General features: G+C 33.3%; 3 protein-coding genes across 24 annotated transcripts; 1 reads left to right on the top strand and 2 right to left on the bottom strand.

The window, feature by feature from the left end:
* Positions 1-92: 92 nt before the first annotated feature.
* ROCK2 (Rho-associated, coiled-coil containing protein kinase 2) lies at positions 93-11,212 on the bottom strand. 9 transcript variants are annotated; one of them, XR_004236313.2, is made up of 13 exons: positions 10,641-11,043; positions 9,539-9,865; positions 9,204-9,364; positions 8,797-9,135; positions 7,580-8,713; positions 7,170-7,470; positions 7,066-7,089; positions 6,302-6,708; positions 5,573-6,214; positions 5,090-5,500; positions 4,795-5,011; positions 4,368-4,672; positions 93-2,521 (listed from the first exon to the last, which is right to left on the bottom strand). XR_004236313.2 is itself a non-coding variant. In XM_031991801.2 (13 exons), exons 2-13 carry the CDS (start codon positions 9,717-9,719, stop codon positions 2,434-2,436), a joined length of 4,128 nt encoding a protein of 1,375 aa, XP_031847661.1. In that variant the 5' UTR covers positions 9,720-9,865; positions 11,080-11,212; the 3' UTR covers positions 93-2,433. The 9 variants fall into 9 exon arrangements, 7 of the variants coding, with proteins under 7 accessions (XP_031847661.1, XP_031847660.1, XP_076221039.1 ...); XM_031991801.2 differs by lacking the exon at positions 10,641-11,043 and adding an exon at positions 11,080-11,212 and having other exon boundaries at positions 4,450-4,672; XM_031991800.2 differs by having other exon boundaries at positions 4,450-4,672.
* Positions 11,164-17,207, top strand: LOC116433579 (BTB/POZ domain-containing protein 2-like). Of its 10 annotated transcripts, none has more exons than XM_031991820.2 (5): positions 11,168-11,313; positions 12,044-12,098; positions 12,172-12,253; positions 12,337-13,276; positions 17,063-17,207. In XM_031991820.2, the coding sequence occupies exons 4-5, from the start codon at positions 12,429-12,431 to the stop codon at positions 17,124-17,126; spliced, it is 912 nt and encodes a 303-aa protein (XP_031847680.1). In that variant the 5' UTR covers positions 11,168-11,313; positions 12,044-12,098; positions 12,172-12,253; positions 12,337-12,428; the 3' UTR covers positions 17,127-17,207. The 10 variants fall into 10 exon arrangements, with proteins under 10 accessions (XP_031847678.1, XP_031847679.1, XP_031847680.1 ...); XM_031991814.2 differs by having other exon boundaries at positions 11,242-11,390; XM_031991813.2 differs by lacking the exon at positions 11,168-11,313 and adding an exon at positions 11,385-11,525.
* Positions 14,115-23,060, bottom strand: LOC116433580 (pre-mRNA processing factor 3). 5 transcript variants are annotated; one of them, XM_076364929.1, is made up of 9 exons: positions 22,651-22,899; positions 20,244-20,362; positions 19,322-20,093; positions 18,544-18,971; positions 17,083-17,330; positions 15,431-15,680; positions 14,945-15,063; positions 14,666-14,825; positions 14,116-14,595 (listed from the first exon to the last, which is right to left on the bottom strand). In XM_076364929.1, the coding sequence occupies exons 3-9, from the start codon at positions 20,042-20,044 to the stop codon at positions 14,517-14,519; spliced, it is 2,007 nt and encodes a 668-aa protein (XP_076221044.1). In that variant the 5' UTR covers positions 20,045-20,093; positions 20,244-20,362; positions 22,651-22,899; the 3' UTR covers positions 14,116-14,516. The 5 variants fall into 5 exon arrangements, with proteins under 5 accessions (XP_076221043.1, XP_076221044.1, XP_076221042.1 ...); XM_076364927.1 differs by lacking the exon at positions 20,244-20,362 and adding an exon at positions 22,958-23,049 and having other exon boundaries at positions 14,117-14,595; positions 22,651-22,868; XM_076364928.1 differs by lacking the exons at positions 20,244-20,362; positions 22,651-22,899 and adding an exon at positions 22,958-23,060 and having other exon boundaries at positions 14,115-14,595.
* Positions 23,061-23,315: the final 255 nt, after the last annotated feature.

Consider the following 23,315-nt stretch of genomic DNA (forward strand, 5'->3'; position numbering starts at 1 on the left):
ACAAGCGACGAAGGAAGAGTCCGTTTTTCATTTTCAGCTTGTTCCGAAGCAAGACGTTGCTGAGGTACCACAATAAGAACACAAGCGGCGATAACGATTAATAATACATTCTCTATGTTCGTTATAATTTCGCTTCCTTTTTTTTTACTCGTTTCCATTTTGTTGTTTTTTATTCACTCGATGCCTCTCGCTCGCTAATCTCACTCGGCACCGTTCAACGTAACTTCCTAAGCTTCTCAATTATGCTCTTCGTTCCAAGGTAATAGCGAATATCGTACATCGTATTAAAAATTCTTAAGTTACAACTGTAAATATTATCTCTACTATACAATCAAGCTCGTTCGCGGCGCTGTTCCTTAGCGTTCACTGTCGTTTATAGGTTCCACGACATTTTGTCCTTCTCTCATTTAACCGCGTCTACGTTCTGCGATGGCAATAGGGACGAGAATTTACAATGTACAAAATATCCATCGAACGTTCGAACGTTATGAAAATCATTGGACGACGTTAAACTTGAAGTTTTGTGGAAAAAGAAAAAAGGGAAACAGAAAAATCGAAAAGGGTATGTATGTACAAAATTACCCACGCAAGTGGAATGAGTCGCAGCTCTTTTTTCAATAGAATTAGAAAACACTGTTAAGATTCTAATTACACTGACGAATGAGCCGATTTCTAACAGTTGCGTGGAACGGTTTGGCGATCCGTGGTATGGACAAAATCTAGTTCATTCGAATTATTCCTAAAATAGCCATGAAACGATCGAGGCTTCCACAAATTTCGAAGTTCGATGAATACGTCCGATCTAATTTACATCGATAAATTTGCGATTAAAAATACTTTCAGTGTTCAATTGTTTCTACATCGATGCCGATCGGGGCGCTAACGACGTCCGACCCACGTCTCTCATTCTAAAACTGAAACTTTGGCAGCCGCACTAGTTAACTGGGCAAGCAAGCATCTGTCTACACACAAGACAATTCCAATCTTACCTAACGGTACTTAAAATATTCTAATCTCGAGACGTATAAAAGTAATAATACTTCCAATCTGCCGTGGTGAATGTACAATATTACGTGTTTTCCGAACGTGAATGTAGTAAGCTATGTCGCACGAACGTCTTATGTCATGTAACCCTTTCGATGCTAACCACCGAAGACTCGAATGCTGGTAAATGCCGTGTGATGAAATCCCGTGAACATGTCTCCCGGACGTGTTCGTGAATTTTCCGATCGGCGTCCACCGCACGCGGTGTAACCACCCGAACATCCAAAGGGTTAAAGAACATCTCGATGCCTTTTCAACGCATTCGTCCCGAAACTAACGAACGAGCCGCTATCGACCGATAACAGTTACTCAGAATGTATATACAAGGGGAAATCATATTTAAGCGTCTACGAGAAAAAAGAATCACTATAAAAACTCGATCCGTTCTCTCTCGGTCTGTGAAAAACTTTTATAAAACGACTCGGTGATCCTGAGACTACAGCACTGATTATTGAGTATAATTACGCGCAGAACCCGAGACCACCTGTATGTCCTCTTGTAAACGTTATTATCAATGACGCACGGTAACAACTTCCGTTTGCTAAGATAGCTCTTACTTCCTTCCAAATGCGAGTTCCATTTCGTTAAGTCCCTCTTTATTAGATTAAACGCGGTCATGTACTATCAAGCAAATGGCAAGCAATAAATAAAAAAAAAAAGAATCGATTGATATTTTTCATTTCTTTTATATGAAAAATTAAGTGATTCAGTTCAATCCTCTGGACATTATACTGTTAGTTTCCAAAATTGATTTGCAACGCGTGACAAAGAGTACCTAAGCACCGCTGAATCTTGCTTTCAATAAGTAATATTGTTATCAATATGATACTGAATTAAACCTTATTTACATCGAATTATATAATTCTATAAGAATGTAGCTTCGTATTGAAATATAATCCAATGCGAATAATATTTAACTTCATTGTAAAACAGTACTGGTAACTGAAAACAGTGGACACCGGTGTTTAAATACTTTCATTTTCTCCCGGTGTATATTAGAGTAGTTTTTTGTGATTAATCGTTTTCCTATTCTACTCCCTTTCTCTTATGTAGTTTGTGACTAATTTACTGTATCACTAACGCGAATACCTTGCACATTTAGGTGATGCTCTTCCTGTTCGTTTAACGAGATAGCTGCAGATAATAATTCATGCGGGAGATAATATCACCGACCGATTTCGCTTGGTTCACAAATCCGACTGGATGCTTTTTAGATACACGAAAATCGAGTTCTGATAGCGTCACGAGGCCCGGTAAAATGTTAATGGACTTGAATCCCGTTAACAATAATGCGCGCAAACGACTAATCGAGTTCATTCGCTCGACTGATGAATAGGAAGGACGTTGAAGCAACGAATTTCAATCGAGTATCATGTATGCCAGTTATGGTCACTTGCCCATACTAGCATTTGCTGGCAGCGTCGCGGATCGTTGTTGCACCGATAAATATGGCTTCAAAGTAGATCTGGTGGACTCTCTGAAAAATAGAAATCAAAATCGATAAGGATCGAGCGGCTGTGGAGTCATTGGGCAGGCTCATTTGATTCAAGAGCAACATCAAAACATAATACAAGGTACTTCTGAACAATGCATGAAAACTTATCCACTTGATAGAACTTGCTACAAATAATAAATAATATCGATAAAAGAATCGGAAGACAGATCATAATAAGACACTGGTTAACGTATACAAAAGAAACAAATTATTTGAAAAACTGTTAGTTTACTGACTCATGTTTGCTAAAACTTTCCTTAGCAAACCATTTTCATGGTTTCAGCTTTTATTTGTAGTTCAGAAATACCCTTTATATGCTTATGCAACAAGAGAAGCTTCAAAAGCGGTTTTTATCTATGAAGAATGTAGAAATAGATGTGAGAGTTCCAATTTGAAAAAAAGCATTTGTTGAATATAACAAACATTTGGGAATCCGTTCACACTCCTGCACAACTACGAGGATCAGGAACAACTATGCACATTAAATTACTGTGATACATTATAAAATGCAACATTCATAACTACTTGCAACTCGAAATTTATTACCAATTTCATTGGTTTAGTAAATAAAGAAATTAAAAAAACCATAATATTATTGAAACCACAACATATCATACTTGAAAATCATGTTAAGAATAAATAAATCCGAAGGAACAGATTATTTATCCACGAGAAATTAGTTCCTGGCGTTAAAACAATTTGTTTATTGTTCCAAAACATTTTTTAGGCTGCTCTAGTAACAATCTTTTGATGGAAAAAAATATATAGAAATAGTATAAAAACAAATCATAATTGAAACTACCAGATAATATACATGTATGTAATTTGAATTGAAAAATAAAATTTAAATTTTAAATTTCTTAAATTAATCGTGCAATACGTTCATGCATGCTTAACGAAAATAATATTATAACATATTACCGCTTGGAGAAATACGAATACAAAAAATTGAACACAATTAATAATGGTTTGTTGTTCTACCTTTCATTTTTGTAAGCAGAATATAATTAAGATTAAACATATTTACTACTTAAAAATATTTCATCATATACAATATTCACAGTTCATAAGAAGAGAAGTAAAACACAACATAATCTATTGCTTTATAATTGTTATTTTAACATTCCCTTTCAGTTGCATATATTAACTTTAAACGCTCATTCAAATTGTTTTATTTAAAAAAGAACCAGATTCAGTACTTATCAATTTAGTTGATCCGATTCGGTTAGACGTGAAAAATAATAGGATTATTTAAAATCGGTTCTAATTAGATTTGAAAGTTAAAAGGATAGTAACTCAATTCGATTGGGATTGATTTAATCGATTTATATCGATTCAGGTTTCGAAAACTTCCATGTACAAAAAATTACTGGAATGTTTCTAACTTTAATCATTTCTGAGAATATGTAAATGTATAATACAACTGATTGTACTGTTATGCAATAATTTGTAATTTTGTTTCTGAGACACAAGTTTTAAGTCAAGACTCAATATTTCACTATAATGAAAACACTGCATTAAAGTAGAATCTTTCCTTCGCAAATGCATTCACTAATTCTTTTTCGTTTCTTTAGTCACTGTAGTTTGTTTATACTCTACCTCTGCTCTTACAGAATTTGAAACATCGCACGGTTTAGTGTCTCTTTCAGGTACTCAAGCAATCTTATATATACAGTAAAAATCTTTCAAAATTCCAACCTGAATTCGATATGTGTACACCTATTCTGAACACCAAATATCAGCATCATTATTGTGTTGTATAAGTCTTAATAAAAGTATGGACCTCTGCTGGAAAATGGGAGTGCAAGAAAAATCAAACGACTCTAACCTCGCTACACCCAATCATGCGATGCCACAATACAAGAGAGCTACTTAGTCTCCGGTTACGCTGAGTCGCACAGCTACGCTACCTTGGCGAGACACGTTGGCCAGTGCCATCGACGTGAGAATTCGCTTTATAGCCACATTTTTGTACACGTCTAGACAATCTTGCGACCCAGTATTTCTGCTCATCTGGACTACCAGCTAGAATTAATAATTCGCGGGCGCTATTTGGGTCATAGTGCAATTTACATGGCGCTATGGCATCTTCCTTCTTATCCAAATGCTCCTTATGCACTTTTATACGACACCCTGAAAAAAATATATCAATTCGATATAATTTCAATATAACTTGAAATATTGTCTGTATTTAAGGATCAACAAATCACGAATTACAAATAAATAGTAAATGAATATTATCTTTTTCTACGTACTTCGACACTCGAGAGCCGGTGGTGGTCGGAACATATGCCACAACTGCTTAGAGCATACCTCACAAGTTGTCGGCATATGATACGATATAGAAACGAATTCATGGCCTTTTAACGACTGTGTGCCTGGTTTATCTGTAAGTTGTGGCAATTCCACTCCAGGCAATGTGTTTCCTTCGTCACCAGGACGCCTTGCCTCGCCTTCACCAGCGTATAACAACTGTATTAAATAGAATATGAATAAAGTTAAACTGTATGATAAATAAATAAAAATTTTGTTACTGAGAGATTTGTTCACCTGAAAAATTCTCGGAATATCTTTGGCATCGGCTCGGATGACATCACCCTGAGTAACGGATCTAACGTGGAAGACTTTATTTAGATCCAATATTAAAATTGGATCCGCGTTTAGCTTATCATTTTCACTGTTATAAAATATTATTTTTTTCGAGGAGACAACAACGTATTGCTTCTTCCACCCGTGCCTTTTAATATTTTGTTTATTTGGCACATTTAACCAGCCCTCCAACCTCATGGTACCATGTTCCGATAAAACAGAATCTTCTCCGTCATTTTCAACAGATGAAACACTCGCAGTTTCTGAATTCAGTGACGCGATCCTCATTTGTAAAGTTTCTATTTCTGAATCCTTCGAATCAAGTTCCATTTGTAATCTCAATTTCGCTTGATTTTCTTCTACCAATTGTGCCTGAAAACATATATTCGTGTCAGATAGGTATATGAGTTTTTTTTATAAAAATTAATATTGGATTTTGCTGACCTGTAAGTCTTGTAAATCCTTTTGCCATTTAGCTGCCAACTGTCCATACTTCTCCCTTTCTTGAGTGAGCTCCTGTTGCAAACGTCTACAATCTTTCTCCTTCTTTCTTAAATCTGCTGCAGATGCTTTATTCTTTGTTTTACCACTTGAAGACAAGTCCTTCCTATTCATGATCTCTGCTAATTTATTAACAGCTTGTTGCTTCAATAGTTGTTCAGTTTTTAATTTACTACCTAGTTTTTCTATTTCTTCAGCGTTAAATTGTGCTTTCGAAAGTTGATGTTGTAATTCTTTAAGCTGTTTACTTAAATCATCCTTTTCTTTAAAGTATTGATCAACGCTCTTCTTAAGTTCGCTTTCACTATCTTTAAGACGATTTATAACCTGCTCTTTAGAATTCAATTCTTGATGATGCTTAGCTACTCCATCTTTGTATTCTAATTCTTTCATTGTTCGTTCCTTCTCAAGATCTGCCACAGTTTCCTCAGCTATTGATCTTGCCAAAGCCTCACTATCTCCTCTAGCTAATGATAATTGTAACTGATGCACTAAAGAACTGCGTTCTTCTTCTAATTCTTGTTGTAATCGTATTTTTTCATCAAGTTCTTCGCGAAGTTCTTGTGTCTGAGTTTTATAAAGAGTCTATCAGGAGGAAATAAAATTCATTACAATTAAGACTAAGAAAAATAATAACTTTTTTGAAAGTAATAATATGAAACAAAACTTCACCGAGAAATAAGCTTCCGCTTCTAATTGTTCTTGTAATTCCTTTGTCTGTAACTGGTCCACATTTCTTTGAGCTTTTAAGTGATGTAATTCTTCTTCTATCTGTCGCTTTGCTTCTCTTAATTGAGCAACTTCGCCTACTAATTGTTGTTCTCTAGCACGTAATCGTCCTGCTTCAGATGACTGTTGCGCCAAATCAGTTTGCAGAACATTTCTTTTCTGTTGTTCTTGTTCAACCTGACCCTGTAATACTTTTACCTTTTCCACTTCTTGCCTATGCTCACCCTCCAGCTTTTGTAATCGTTGTTGTATCTGACGATAATCCACAGAAAGCATAGAAGTTTGTCGTTCTTTCTCTTGTGCAAGTAATTCAGCACGTTGTCTTCCACTTTTTTCCTCATTTAGTTTAGCTTGTAATCCTGTTGGATTATATTAAATTATGAAAACAATTTTAGTTTATAAAATTATATAAATATTATAAATTTTAATCGCAATATACATACACAAAAAGAAACACCATTAGGTAGAGGCAGCAGAAAATTTAAAACATTACAATTAGTAATAAAACGAATTTAAAATACAGTTAAATTAATAATCAAATAGAACTATATAACGTGACTTTCAAAAATGAGAGATTTGAAACATGTATAATTTAAAATATTTAACACTGTTCACATGAAATATATTATATGCTTCGTTATATAATAAGTGTCCGAAGTATTTGTTTGATTTATAATTTTGAATCTATAAGGATTAATGCATATTACCTTCAAATATTTTATTCTTTCGCCCTGTTATGCATATCAGAATAAAAATGTATGTCTTGTCAAAATCAGCGTCACAAAATCTTACATTTACAACCAAATATTACCTTTGACAACTTCCAAATTAGCTTCTTCTTTAGATAATATACGAGAACGTTCTGTTTCTTGATGAGCTACGACTTCTTGATTGTATCTAGCTTGTGCTGCTTTTAACTCGAGAGTTAAGCTGGCAGCTTCTTTTTCTAGCGCTGAAATTCTTTCCGTTAGTTGTCTATTATCTGAGATTGCTTTTTCCTCTTTTTCTCGACTATGTTCAAGTTCAAGATGAAGAGTAGCCAGACGGCTTTCTAATTCTGCAGTTAAAGATGAAGCTTGCGATCGGGAACTACGCTCTTTTGATAACTGTCCCTATAACATACAAATGTACAGAAAGAAAGAGAGAAGGAGAGAGAATGTGAGATATAATTTAATCACCGAAAGTTATTAATAACCGTAACAATTTATCTAAAATGCTTACTTGTAACGTAGCAACTTCTTGTTGTAAATTATCTCGTTGTGCCTGCAACTGTGCCCTTGCCACTTGTAACTCATTTGCCATTTGTTCTGAAGCTTGTCGCGCTACAGTAATTTCGGTAGCTTGTTTTCGTAACCTTGATACTGTTTCTGTTTCCCTTTCCAATTTTGATTGCATTTCTTTAATTTGTTTTTCCAAAGTTGCAACGCGTTCGGAAGTTTGTTGTGAATTGCTCGCATCACGTGCTCTTTTTGTCTGCTCTTCATCAAATTTCTTTTTCAACTCTACAAATAATGACTCTGCTTTTCTACGTGATTCTGTTTCATGTTCTACTCTACGTTGTGCTTCTTTATAATTATGTCGTAGTAAAGTCAGTTCCTTATCGGCTCTTCCTATTTCTTCGCGCAATTCAGTTTCCCGACGTGTCATAGCTTCTAATTGCATTGTCAAAGCTTTTTGTCTTGATTCCAAAGATTCTACTTGCCTTTTCTCCCGATCCAATAAATTTTCCAATTGAGAAATTTTAATATCATCACTTGTACCATTATTGATATGATTTTCTAATCCGTCTACTGATTCTTTTCCACTAGAAGCCATTAACTGATAATCTCCTGAATATGTAAAACCAATAAAAGGTAGATGGTTTCCAGAAAATGCTTTTGGCACTGGAAAACTTTCTTCTGGTCCATCTTCTTTGTCAACATCATCAAAGTTACTAGTATCATCGTCACCAGAAAGTTCAGGTACAACTGGTGGGACACATTCTCGTAAATTTTCAAAAGTCCATTGGTCATTTTTAAAGAAGGGATGACTTTTTATTTCATCTACACCATTTCTTCCTAAGCGTTCTGTTCTATCCGTAAGAAAACCACATATTAAATTCTTGGCGGAATGGGAAATATCTACTTCTTGAGGAAAGTGTAGTGAGTTTCTATGATCCATAATTTTCGAATATGTTCCAACTAATGAATCAGCATAAAAAGGAGTATCGCCAACAAGCATTTCATACAAAAACACACCAACTGACCACCAATCACACTCTCTTCCATATACACCTTCGCCACCTTGAGACTGAAGTACCTCAGGTGATATATAATCAGGTGTACCAACCGCAGTATCAGATCTAACAAGTCCATCCTAAAAGATAAAGTATAATAATATTTCTAGAAATTCGTATGACACTTTGTAAGTTTAACAGAGATTAACAAAGATATACATACAGCATCCATTCTCATACAAGTACCAAAGTCTGCAAGTTTTAAATGACCATGTTTATCAAGCAACATATTATCTGGTTTAACATCTCGATGAACAAATCCCATTAGATGTATCGCATCTAATGCAAGCACCACTTCTGCACAATAAAATTTTGCCCACTTTTCTGGCACTTCATAGTTCGACATTAAGTTTACTAAATCACCACCCGGCATATAGTCCATCACCATATAAAGATATTTTTGATCTTGAAATGCGAAATGAAGTTGAACTATCCATTGGGAATTCGCATGTGCCATTATATCACGTTCTTCCCAAAAGAAGGCTGAATCCGAACGCTTAATCTATAACAAATACAAAAATAAGAAAAAGGATATAATATACTATACATGTGTTTATTTATATTCCTTACCATTTCAAATTTGCTGAGTAATTTCATAGCATACACTTTTTGCGTAGATTTATGTCGTACCAACTGAACTTCTCCAAATGCCCCACGACCTATCACTTTTATCAAAGTGAAGTCATCCATACGCATTCGCATTTTACAAATATCATGAGCAACCGAGTCATCTGAAATTTAAAATAGTTTTTTCTATATTCCATTCGTAAAACATGTGTAAATATATATTAAATGAAAATATATAATCTAATATAGTATTATTTTTTAATATTCAATTTTTGTAGAGACTTCAAATTTGTAATAAACAAGGAACTTACTATTAACAAAACCAATAAAATACTTACATCTATTCATGTATGCTTCTATATTCTTCATACGTTTTACACTAGGGTGATCACAATCTGCTACCAAGGCTTGGACTGTATCCAACAGGCAATCGATATTTGTAACACTTCTTGGATCTCTTATACGCTCCTCTAGCACCCTCAGGCGCCTGCGCCTGTCTTCGTCTCTTACAGCATCCATTTCTTTTATTCGAAGCTAAGAAGTAATTTGCCTCAAAAATATATTGTCCCGTTTGATGCATCAAAAGCAATGCAAAACAAAAGACTACATGCAATGTAAGTATAATTTAAACACTGTTGCAATACTAGATGGGCAGTCCATGTTTCCTGAAGAAATAAAAAAACATTAATCACATAAATCTAAAGCACAAAAATATTTCTATTAACTATAACAATTTTAAAGACAATGTTTAACTATGTTAATAATAACATTACAATAAATTAATTATTAATACATATACAACATTATACTTGTAAAACAATTTTTAAATACTGAGATGATTAAGAAACATTATCCTAAAAGACATAGAGAGAAAGTTCAATAAAATTGTCACTTTTGATCTCATCTTTAAGTGAGAAAAGATTCTAATAAATGAAAATTAAAAAAAAACAAAATTGTGCTAAATATTAACAAAAAATTTGTTGATGAACAGTGTAATACCCAATATATGATGACTCAACGCAATATACATAAAGCAAACGATCACTAGGAGGCACTGATTATCGAACTAATTCAAATAAACGAATCTTCTAACTAATATTTTATTAAATATATTTCACTTCAAATCGAGTTTTCAACTCGAAAACAAAACTATACTAACAAGTCTTGTCACTTTCATTGAAAAGAATTTTCATTGTAAGAATATAACTTCTGAAAATTATTAAATAAATTCAAAGCTTAATAATCGTTTCGCATCTTTATATATCAACAGAAACCAAAAATTTCACGAACTGACAAGTCGAAGAAGTCTGTCAGGAAGCTTGGAGAACTAAGGTGGATCCCATGCAGGTGCTTCTAAACCCGTCACAAAAGATTTTTCACATATCTCACATATTCCACAGTCAGTTAATTAATGACAGCAAGAAATCTTCTTCAACATACCTAATATTACGAATACCGTGTTCAGTACACCTTCTACTTGGATAAAAATACTGTAAAATACATTATTTTTCTAATAAATTGCTCGCGATTACACACAGCTGAGCTGTGCATGCGCCATTGGGAAAATTCACAACGATGGTCAAAGCCAATGAAAAATCCGCGGAAAACTTAAAATTGTATGAATCCTTCTTAATTCATATATAATATACAAGAAGAATCTTCAATTTATACCTGAAAAAACTGACACCTGTTCCAAATGGATGTTTTCATATTGTTCAATTTAAACTGATTTTAACATCTTCGAGGATATTTTAATTATTTGTACTATATCGAACACCACTCAAATTATTTATTATTTAAACATTAGCAATATTGAAAACACTCTTTTCTCGTGTATACGTATATTTATTTAAATCAAATAGAATTTAGACAATTTTACCTGAATTATCGATAACCACATTGAAGTCGTTAAAGCGGAGCATCAACGACTTCAGAAAAACGACGTAATGGAGTGTAGGAATCTAGATGGCGTAGCATTTGCACAGCAAGTGAGATGTGGACTTCTGTCAATTTGTAATCTGCTTGCAATTCCTTTAATTAAACAAAAGATCATTTCACAAATAAATATCTAAAATTCCACTATGGGAATTCTTACAATAAACTACATGAATCGGTACTTCAACAAAACTTTAGTTATTATAAAAAAAGGGAACTGCAAAACCGTGCAAGCATTGAATAAATACACTTACAGTGGGTGAAAAAAGTTCTTGTACACTCAGTCTCTTAGTAATAATTCTTTGTTTCGTATCAGTAGTTGATAATTTACAATTAAAAAATAATCTGAACATAATGATGATTTGTAATCAAAAAGATATTTAAACACTGGTAATCAATATAGTACCTAAATATTTAACAATGATACGCAAGGAAAACAACAAACACCTATTTATCATTACTGAAAGTTTATGCATCTCACTGCGTCATTAACTAAAAAAATATTAATGTTTAAATTATAAGAAATCTATATGTGCAAATACTCTGTTTTTTGAAAGATCTTCGTTTTTTAGCTTTATTTTTAAATGGTGTATTATTAATATTTTATTTTTCCGATTATTTTTTATTGCGAGGTGCGGTTATTTTTTTATGTCAAGTTAATTTGAAAAAAGCGATTTACAAATAGTTTTCTATACCACTGTAGTTGTGTAGATGATTAAACAAGAGTATACAAATTTCCTTTCTTTATTATTACGACCGAGTTCCGTCGCCGCGTAGTTAGTTTCAAACAAAAATCTGTGCTATAAAGAAGTTATGAAGTGTAATTTGTAGTATTTTCTTTTCTGTTGTCACTTTCCTTTGTTTATTTTCGTTGCTAAGCAAATGTAACTATTGTTTTTTAAAATTAGATCACGTTTGTTTACAAATATCAAGATCCTAGAATGCATCTTCAGTCTACCTTGTGTATGTTTTGATTCACAGAAACTATTCTACAAAATCTTTTTAGTGCTATTGGTATAATATTTTATGTTTATAGCTGAAACATATATTGCAAAAAGATAAGTACATATGATTGTCAAATCAAATGCCTAAACATATGTCAGAACTTTATTCTTGAGGTATTTAATCTCTCATTTATGTAATTTTCTTTGCTTATCTTTACAGTAAATTATCTTTTACAGTAAAAGTTTTATTATTTCAGGAATTAATCTGGTTTATTCTTTGACTTGATCACTTCAATCATTGTGTTATTGTGTGGATTTCAATTCACTTCATATTTTTGATACTATAAAAATGGGTTTGCCCTGTGATTGGCAAATAAACAAAAAAAATATTTCAGAACGTGGCCAATATTTATTTGAGACAGGCCAATGGTCTGATTGTGAATTTATCGTTGGAAAAGATCCTCATCGACAAATATTAAAGGGACACAAATTATTTTTGGTCATTTCTAGTCCTGTTTTTGAAGCAATTTTTTATGGAAACATGACAGAGAAAAATGATCCGATACCAATTCAAGATGTTCAACCTGAAATTTTCAAAGCCTTTTTGAAATATATATATACAGATAAAGTTGATTTGGATTGTTTTGAAGTAGTTTGTGGATTGTGTCATTGTGCTAAAAAATATATGATCCCACCGCTAGTAGACAAATGTAAAAAATATCTCACTTCTGATTTATCTCCGCAGACAGTTTGTAAAGCTTATGAACTTGCTAAATCATTTGAGGATCCAATACTTATGGAAAAATGCCTTCAAGTTATTCGCAAAAATACAAATAAAGTTTTGGAAGCTCCGAGTTGGAAGGATATCGAATTAGAAACCATATTAACTGTGTTAAAGGAAAACTATTTACAAATTAATTCTGAAATTGAATTATTTAATGCTGTAGAATGTTGGGCAAAAGCTGAATGTGCAAGGAAATTACTTGATCCAGATGATAGAAAATCAATAAGATCTGTAATTGGTAATGCTTTATCAAAACTTAGATTTTTAACATTAAGTCCTCGAGAATTCGCAGAAGGTCCAGCTATGTCACTGTTGCTTATTCAAGAAGAAGCTTTCCCAATTCTTATGAATATACTATGCACTTGCAAAAAACCATCTATGCCTGAAGGATTTTCACTTAATAGAGTTAAGAGGTATGTCAAAGCGCAGGAATAAGTTAGCCAATTTTGTTTGTATATTCTAAGAGTATTAAAATACATTATAATAATAATGTATTTCGAATTTTAAGATCCATCTTGAAATTTTATTTTTTAGAATAAAATATTGTCCGATACTCCATGGAATTGATCTTGAAAAAATTTACGGTGAATAATAAAATACAGTTAATCTGTTTATAAATTTATATTTTGTGTCATATATTTGCCAGTAAAGAATACACAAAGTAGTTAAATAGTATCAGTTCTCCTAAAAATATCAAACATACAAAGATTAAATAATAATATTGTACAAATAATTTGCCTATGAAAACTGTATATATTTTTGTATATACTTTTCTAGAGTTAAGCTTAATTTCTCTAGATAGAAATTAATGAAGTTAACACTTTAACAATAGGAGAAGATATACAGTATTTTAATGCGCTAGGTTTCATGGTAAATCTAGATAAAAAATATGTATTTTTTCATACATATAATCTTCAAAGATAATGTATAGATATGCTCAGTGATAATATTAAAGTAAGTTAGTTATTGCTTTATATTATGTTAAATAAAATTGTCGTCTTTGTTCTTAACTGATGTTTATATTACAAAAATAAAACAGAATGGGCACAAACTGAAAGAGAAAAAAGAAAATTGTACCTGATATGTATTAACTGATGAATATAACAATTTATGTTAGGCACACATACAGTATTTTGTCTTATAAGCTTTTATGTTATAAGATTAGTATAAAGATTATATAAATTCAATAAGTATCTAAAGACAAAATTTTCGAAACTTTTGTATTCGTTATTAAAAATAAAATTTTTGCATTCCTTATTTAAAAAGTCTTCAATTTATTATTTATGGATCGTCATTCTTTCACCACGGAAATAAACTATTGAGTTAATGAAAACGTAATTTTTAAAATGGGTGTATACGGATGGGTATGTGTATGATTATATCTTATCTCAGTGTAATTATAGAAAGGAAATATGGTAAATTGATTTATTAAATTTTAACATTTATTACATTTAACATTTTATAAAAAGAATATCATCATACGCATTTTGTAATTTTGAATATGTCTTAAAAATAGTGCAGTATCTACTTTTCCTACAGTAAGGAACAACGTCAATTAATATAAACAATTACGTCTTCAATTAATAATAGTTAAAATTAATATTTGTTATGTACAATCACGGACATATTATCATGTGCATATTAAAGTAAAAGTTACGAAACCTTATTCTCTTTCCAAGCTGAAAGATTCGGTGAGGCATTCGTGTGTATCGTACAGTTTATCACATCATTTCTGAAAGTTTAAAAAAGTATTATTGTTTAATTATGTTAACGGTATAGTTAGACTCAAATAAGAGACTTACAAGAAACGATCTCGCAGAAGAAACGCCTTAGGTTGCATCAAATTCAATCTATCGCCATTATAACACAAAACATGTGCCATTGTAACTTTTCGAATTTCTTCTAATTGATTTAACGTAAATGATCCTGGAGTATTCGCATTTTCGAACCAGTATCTGTCACCTGTATAATACACGTACAACTAATTATATTAATGCAAGTAGCGCATACGCTTTTAAAATATATATTACCAATTACGAGTATTCCGTAAAAAATGTTAACAGTGTACCAAATTTATTTACCAAAACGAATATTTCGGAAAGTACGACCCAGTAAACAAAGAAACGTTGGTCCCAGAACAGAATCAGATACAGTTGCTTCGGACAGTGCTCCTGTCACTAAATCTATGTCCTGTACATTTCTGTGAAAATTATTACAAGCATTTACAAATTATACAAATCATTTAATTGATGATATAAATAGAAATGTTACGATTCTAAATAAAAAATTACGAGGAATATGATGAAATACAGCTATACATGTGATAAGTAATGTAAGAATGTAATACAACAGCACGTATGTCTGATGAATTCTCAAACTTGTTTTTCTCAAAAACAGAATTTTGTAAGTATTCAATAATGAATTGTGATCAGTCTATATTTTAACGGCTATTTACTTTATTTTATGGAGTATCATTATTTCAAGTGTTGGTTAAATTTGTTAAAGTACATCTTACGAATTACCACTATGTATAATTATATATAAAATATTAATGTGCTTCTTCTTACTTATATACAGCCCGAAGTTTCTCTATAGTATCTTTGGTCATCGATCCTCTAAGGCTTTCAAAGCTGTTAATATCTGGTAAATCACAGAATGATCGCCATCTGAAATAAGGTGGCAAGCCATGATCCCGTCCTTGTTGTATGAGTTGTGCAGCGTAATCCACAGCAATATCGTTGCTTTTTCCATCATGAAAGTATCGTTCCAAAAGGATTTCATTCAATCCTGGCGGTAAAGGCCTCCTAGAATGTCCCGCTGTCACGGAAATTAAATCTTGCATCCTAGATCGTCATTAAAACCAAGTTCTCATGGGACAACGTATCGGTAGATTGTGATAATATTTAATAAAACTTAATTGAAACATGATTTGCAATGCCAATGTATTATGCTTCACTCGATGTAATGTTATTTATCGAAACGCTACCACTAAAATTAGAGGGAATTATAACTAAATTCCATATTTTATGCATTTATTTACAATTACAATTGAATTATTTGAAGGAAAAGTTTTTAAGCGAATTGTCATGAAATTTGAATGATTCCTTTTATATTTTCTAATTTAAAACACAGAAACGTGAAGCTTTTCGAGATCATTTATGCACCACGATTTATAATTCATGCATTAAAAAGAAAACACGCAGTTCCACAATTGGAAGCTCCTTTTATAGTTGTATGAATAATATTTATGACTAATAGTCCAATGAAGCGTGCGTGATGTTACGACTCTCAGTAGCTTGTTAACTGACTCCTTTCTAATAAACTTGTTAATGATCTTGTGAAATAAATGCCTGCAATACTACTATGCAAAGTATTCCCAAAATAAGAGGTCAAATTTTATGAGTGTATTCTACTTTTCATTATTCCTTCGTCCTACTTTGAATCAAATGTCAATGCGTAAACGCGGTTCTAAGCTGAGCCAACAGAAACATTCTTGCTTCATGGTTTCTCTATTGTAACGGCATAAAAATAAATTTTTTTTTATATTCTTAGATTATACACTTCCGTGAAAAATTAAGAGATTGCTAAATTTTCATTGAAAAATCACTTATGTTCAAAGTAGATACTACAACTTTATAAAAAACCGTTATACAGCAGTCAACCTAGGTTTATTTTGAAACGTGACGCTACTACTTTCAAAATCTACATTGATTCTTTTCTGTAACGTTTTTACATCATGTGACGAGTGTAAAAATAAATGTAATAGTTCATTTAATATATTTTGCAAATATAAACATCTCTACGGGCATAATAACAGTTTTTTCAAAACGAAACCCACTATGAATTTCAAAAACGTAGTCTTTCCTTTAAACCGAAACGATCGCTTAAAACCTCAAGTAAGATTTTTTCTACTGTTTTATCAACTTTAAATAAAATGCACAAAATTTCTTATTCATGTGTGTAATGATTTTCATTAAAAAAATTTCCGAAAATCGTATTCACATTTTATCTGATAAAAATATTCGAAATGTATCCTAAAAGTAAAGCTGCAGTGGGTGTATGTTCACAATATTTTGTTATCATGATAGTGCCCTACATAGAATACACTTATAAAATTTGACGTCTTATTGCAGGATCATATTGTATATATTTGTAGATATAATTGGTGATATAAAAATAATTTACTCATCATTTTATAGGAAAATTTCAACCTACATACCTGTAGCACCAACGATCAAGCGATCGATAGCTCCTGCTTCATAAAACTCTTGTGGAGCATAGAAGGCCGATAATAAGGATCTTTCTCCAGACTTTAATGCCGATCGTGAGTCAACTAGGTCGAGGGTTTTTGGGGTCAACGCGGCGATGAAGAAGAGTCCAGCCGACGCAACAGAATTCGCGAGTGTCGCGTCCGTTCGAGTATCATAACCGCGAAAGTAGCCTCGATGCGTTAAACGTAGCTGGTACCTTTAATCATACCATAATTAAAATATACATATGTTGGTACGTTACAGTAGGCGTCATATTTGAAATTACAATGTTCCTTCATAGAGAAATTATTCATTTGTAAACTAATGCAGCTAAGTATATGCCATTACATTGAAATTTATTAATATTTTATTTCATAAAACATGTTCAACGCAAGATATTTATCTTTACCACCTCAAATTTATTTTCTTATATGAAAAAATATTTCAAACAAAAATATACGTCATTAACCTTTTAGCTACGATTGGACTAGCCATGAAGCAGTACTTCTGTAATGCAAGGTTTGACGCGATCTGTGTATCATATATGTAATATCACTGCAATTTGAGACTAATAAAATTTTCCACTGTGCAATTACGTTAAATTGGACTATAATGTGCACAATTATCGATGACAGAGAAAGAATTGTACCGCTATAGTGGCATACTATTTAAAAAAATGATATACACGAAAGCTATTATAGTGGCGTACAGTAGCTAAAAGGTTAAAGAGGGCATACAGTATTATAATAAATTAATAAATTTTAAGTTTCTAAAGTGTATCATGCAACATTTGACTTCGCGTTTCAAAAATATTAGACACTGAGTAAAGAAATATGAAAGCACGTATTTAAGTACTAGTGGTTATTGCGATATTCTTAAGTGAGAGATGATGACATACACTCATTACTAAACTAAACACTCATACTGATTGCAATGCGTAATATTGTGGACATTTCGTATATTAAAAACCATTTAAAGTGTGCCTCCTCCCTGGAAATTGCTATAATAATTTCTAAACATAAATTCCATAACACTCCTAATATCTTTGATACAACTTCACTTTCAATCATTTTAAATGTAACGAACAATTTACAAAATATTTAAAGTGATACAATTACCTAGCTCGACCCGTATTTTCGTTCGTTCTAAATATTTAAGTTTTCAATGCGTAATTCCGTTCCACGCAAGTAGCACTTGATACTTGTAAATGAAGTCTTACGTAAACTTTTGAAAGGAAACATAAATACGCAAGGAGGGTATAAAACGGTGTTGATGTTGTTTTAATTACATTTAAAGAATCGTTTACTTTTTTGCACCGAGCGAACTAAATGAAGTTAATTAAATAAAATTTCTGGTGCATTTGTTTCTCGAATGAATGCAACCTGTTAATCCGTTAAATTAATTATGACACGAAAGAGGGTACCACGTACTTGTCGAGGGCTGTTTCGCCGAGAACAACAGGCAGAAACTCGTTATAAGTTATATGCTCCATTTCTGCGATAACGATCCTTCTTGCTTCCTGGTAGAGTCTCTCGTCGTCCCAGTGAGGATTCAGTTGTCCCAGCTCTGTAGCGACTCGGTTATGTTCCCGTAGAAAAAGTACGTGCATTAGAGTGAGACCGGGATTCTCGTTTACTCGCGAATCTCCGCTAAGAAAACATGGGAAAGCTTTGTTCGCGCTTCTGCAACTTTCGTACTTCGGCGAAGGCATGGGCAAATTCTTCCTCTGCGTATTAAGCAAACCGCCCTTCCCGGATCGCAGAGCTTTCGCTACGTCTTCGGAACTTCCATAAACCGGGGAAAGGTCTAAATACGAAGACGCCTGGTTGATCTGCTGCCGAGGACCCAATTTGCATCCCTAAGTTTAAACATTACTTTTATCTACAATCCATTAAACATCGTAGTAAATATTCTCCAATATTGAAACTATTGTCTTTTAACTTGGGTGCAATGCGGGAGATTAAGTATCCTTCAGAAAGGATTAATATGATATAAAGGACTAATATGATGCTATCGATAACTATAATAGAAATTAAATTATTACATTTCGCTAGATATTTTACAATAATACTATTCTTCAAGGTCCTTAAGTTTCCAGAAATTTTATTCAACTACACAAATGGATGTATTATTAAAATTGCTCTTGTTACAACCTAGTTTGTAATCAGAAACGTGAGAAGTTTTACGCAAGATGAATATTCTTGTTACCTGAAATGAGTTTCCAGGATGTGGTGCTGACCTCGAGTATTCCATGCACCCCACAGCATTATCAGCACGGATGGGAAAACATTCCGGATGAAAATGCTCATAATCCACATTGCAACATTTGAGTTTCGCACCGTCGGGCAGTTCCATCTTAGGTGTGTGAGCAAGATCGTGAACTAAAAACTGGCCGAACAGCGCGGTGAGCGCCATCAAATACGGGTGTTTAACGTCTAATCCCCCAGAATGTACTTTTAAAGAGACTTCCCTGGCGCTGGGCAAGTCTGTACGTGGTAAGGAAACACCGTCCATGTATTCAGGAGGTAGTAACCTAATGTAAGGTTCCAGAGCGGCGCCCCAAGTTGGGTGTAGGCCGTTGTTACACCTTCCACTATGCGTTCTGTATTGAGAATCGAATTGTTTGCAACTGGCCATCACTTGTAAAAAAGTAGACGAGTCAGGACAATTAATGGCTGCGACAGAAGGTAACACGGAGGACGCCTCTCTCGAGGACATGTTCAGAGCTTCCACCAGCATTGTCGCCATTGCTTCGATCCGTAGAGCTCTCCTCGACAGATTTTGTGCGTGTTCAGTTATTTCGTGGGACGTGCTGAGAAAGTACGACGGGGACCCATGATTTAAATGCGTGTGCGAGTTCAGGATCGCTTGCTCTGCCTGATGGTACTTTTGCATCGAAACGTTTGTACGCTTATTCAGATCCAGTAACATGTTCGACGGTAGGGTCGCGCTCTCGACAATCACGAACGCGACGAGGAATCTGCGAATTGGAATCTAAGGATAGGAAATATAAATTTGTTCTTACGTGTACCTGGAAGTAATTAGCCGTTAGGATACAGGAAAAGAAATCTCGGTTAGATTAAAAGTATGGTTGATCTACTGTACGGAAAATTGAATGGCAATGGTAGACCTTTAAGGAACAACGCTGTAACTATAGAGAAGTTGCTCAATAGTAAATAACGAGAATCTTGCAGCAATTCTTAGTCCTTTGAAGAGCAATCTCTTGCGAATATAGGATTCATCAATTATCTGTAATGAAGTTGAAAATAATAACGTTGTACAAAATATCGGAACGTCGATATCGTGGGAATGCACGGGAGAAGTTCTAACCGGGTATGTATCTGTGATCACGTTTCATAATATTATAATATAAAACTTTCTTCGACACGTGTAAAAAATCCAAGATGCACGTTCAGTGAAAGTAATAGTATTCTTTATTAAAATTCTATTTCTTTAATGCCCCTCAATTCGCAACTTGCATATGATTTTAACGTTTTTATCATTCATTTTAGGAGTTTTATGAACACGATAATCTGTTTTATGCGGGAAAAGATAAGTTCAATATTTAATTGAACAGATTTAATGCAGCATCTCTTAGACTCTTTGGTTTTAAACTCCTTCTTATATTATGAAACCAATTTGAAAATTTGAAAATTTAAAGAATAATTAAACATCTGAAAATGCATTCAAAAATATTTTGTTGTCCCTGTGGCAATATGACGATAAATAAACAATATTTCGAATATTTCATAATTACATAGAGCATTTACAGCACAGATAATTTCCTATATTCTTGTAACAAAATCTGTCAATAACAAAGAATATCTTTATAGATAATATCTGTTCATAGTTCATAGTTATGTACTTTCGACAAGTACATAAGAGTATGGTAATCACGTCTTTACAAGATAATAGGAATCGTATTATCTCTAACAAAACTGAAAACTGTACAGCAATAGAAAACCCTTCGTACATTAGCAACGTGAGAATATATTATACAAGTTTATATCGCTGTGGTAATGTTACACCTCCCACCGGTGAACTCGTGAGAAATTGTCTGTAACTTCTATCCTACAGTAGTATACCTTGAAGTTACCTAATAATTGGCATGTAAATTCAATAGTTGTATTATTATCTAAGTTAACAATGACGAGATAGGATCAAAATACACGATCGCAGGGTTGAGCCATTTGGATTATAAGTTTTTGCCATTCTTACATCTATGTTGTAAATAAATTGGGGTGCGTGACGAGAACATAGCGTTTACATAAAGGAGAAAATTTTTGGGACGGGAAGGTTCGCATGATTTCTCGACAGAGTAGCTTTCTCGTTAGCGAGAAGTAGGTCTACTAATATTGAACGAGTCGCGTGATCCGTTTCAACATTTATCACGAGATCACAATGAACTCCAAAGACCTTGTCCAGGAGGTATCCTTTCCCCTCGTTCTAGACAACTATTCGTTGCTACCCTTACCGCATAAGGTTTATTCATCGATTAACCTTCACTCCTTTAGCCAATTTCTAGGTCGATATAGTTGCGTTTTCGATCATTCTAATGTTATATATGAATAGAACGAATGTGAAATGACCTTAAGACGAGATCGACGAATAGCTATCTGACATTTGGACTCCTTCCTGGTTCTCCTGTGATTTCCTTACGCAATCTTTGCTCCATGGCGAGGACACCGTGTAAGTTAATGGGAACCACTCTTTCGTGTGACTTATTACCGAAGGTATTTCTTTAAAGTGTATTTTAAGGTACAAAAAGTACTTCTATTTAAAGTGCAGTCCAATGAGACAAAGACTGCAATAGTATTGAGAAATTTCTAAGATTCGTAATATATTTGAAACGAAAAACATTATTTTTTGCAAAAGATATTTCATCTATTAGTTTAGTGAATGATATTTTGTGTCTTTTAATTATTTCAGCAAAAATCATTTTTAACTTCTTACTTCGATTTGACTGACATAAACAAATAAATTTCCGTGACACTTTGTTAAAAATTTAAGTGAAATAATACATTTAACGTGAAATTGAAAATGAAAACTAAGTTTTCGAAAAAATACAGTTTCTAATTTTCAATATATCGGTTTAATTTCAAAATGTAACGGAGAAAAGTCTTAATTTTCAATAATAGTTGCTTTGTGTTTACATACAAGTCCTTAATCAAAAATTATAAGGTCCATTATTTAAAATACTAATTTCCTTATGTGGAAAAACAATTACGTAACTTAAGTAGACATATGATATTTAATTGTTCGTATATGATAGTAATATTTAATATTTCAGAATGTTTTTACAATATCAAATTTGTTAAATTACTAAATTAGTCTCGTTTATTTTCCATTTCCTTTTCTCACGAAAATCAAATTGTAAGTTTTATACAAAAAACGCAAATTCAAAAGTATACATGAAACTGAATAGCATCGTTGTTAAAGTTTTACATGTTCAACTCACCGTTTTAATCTCCTAGGAAAATGATAAAAATTTGACGATTGTGTCAGTTATTTGACAGAAAGAAAGCAGAAACACTCACCGGGACAGGAAGATGAATACATGATCGACCGATGTTTGTTTCACACGCGTTGACATTTTCCCAAAATTATTATCCTTTACGATAGTGACCAATCCTTACTGGCAACACGCGATAGAATTCATTCGCCTTGGCGAATTTCGCAAGACTTGCACCGGCTATGTACGAGAACATGTAGCGGCAAACCTGAACTGAGACCGATCCTCGAACGAAAGTAAAACCTGAGTGCGTCCGGTCGGATAAAAGAGTGGGGCTCAGAAGGATCACAGTAATATAGGGTGTCAACAATACAGCGGCGCGTAACACTTACTTAAAGTCACGGTAAAAGTGCATCGTTGCTCCAGTCGGATTGGTATTATGAACGAGACCAAGGTTCACCTTTCATAGATACTGTTGTCCGCAGTTGCGGTTGGACGTGCAGTTTCAAGGCTCAAAAGTGCATTCGCATCTTTTTATACATGCAATGCGTTATATACACACACCCTGTGTGTATTCCTTCATTGCATGCCATGCGTTGGCATCGCGGTGTCATTGCGCTATGCTAATTAACACTTACAGGCTTGACCGTAATGTCGACTGTGGTTGAAAATTCTTTAGAACTTCGCGACTGATCGACCGATTCTTACCATTTGTGGAGCTGAGAGTTCCGCAACAGTTCGATTACAAAA

This window comes from Nomia melanderi, chromosome 2 (genome assembly GCF_051020985.1).
Source record: "Nomia melanderi isolate GNS246 chromosome 2, iyNomMela1, whole genome shotgun sequence".
Classification (NCBI taxonomy): domain Eukaryota; kingdom Metazoa; phylum Arthropoda; class Insecta; order Hymenoptera; family Halictidae; genus Nomia; species Nomia melanderi.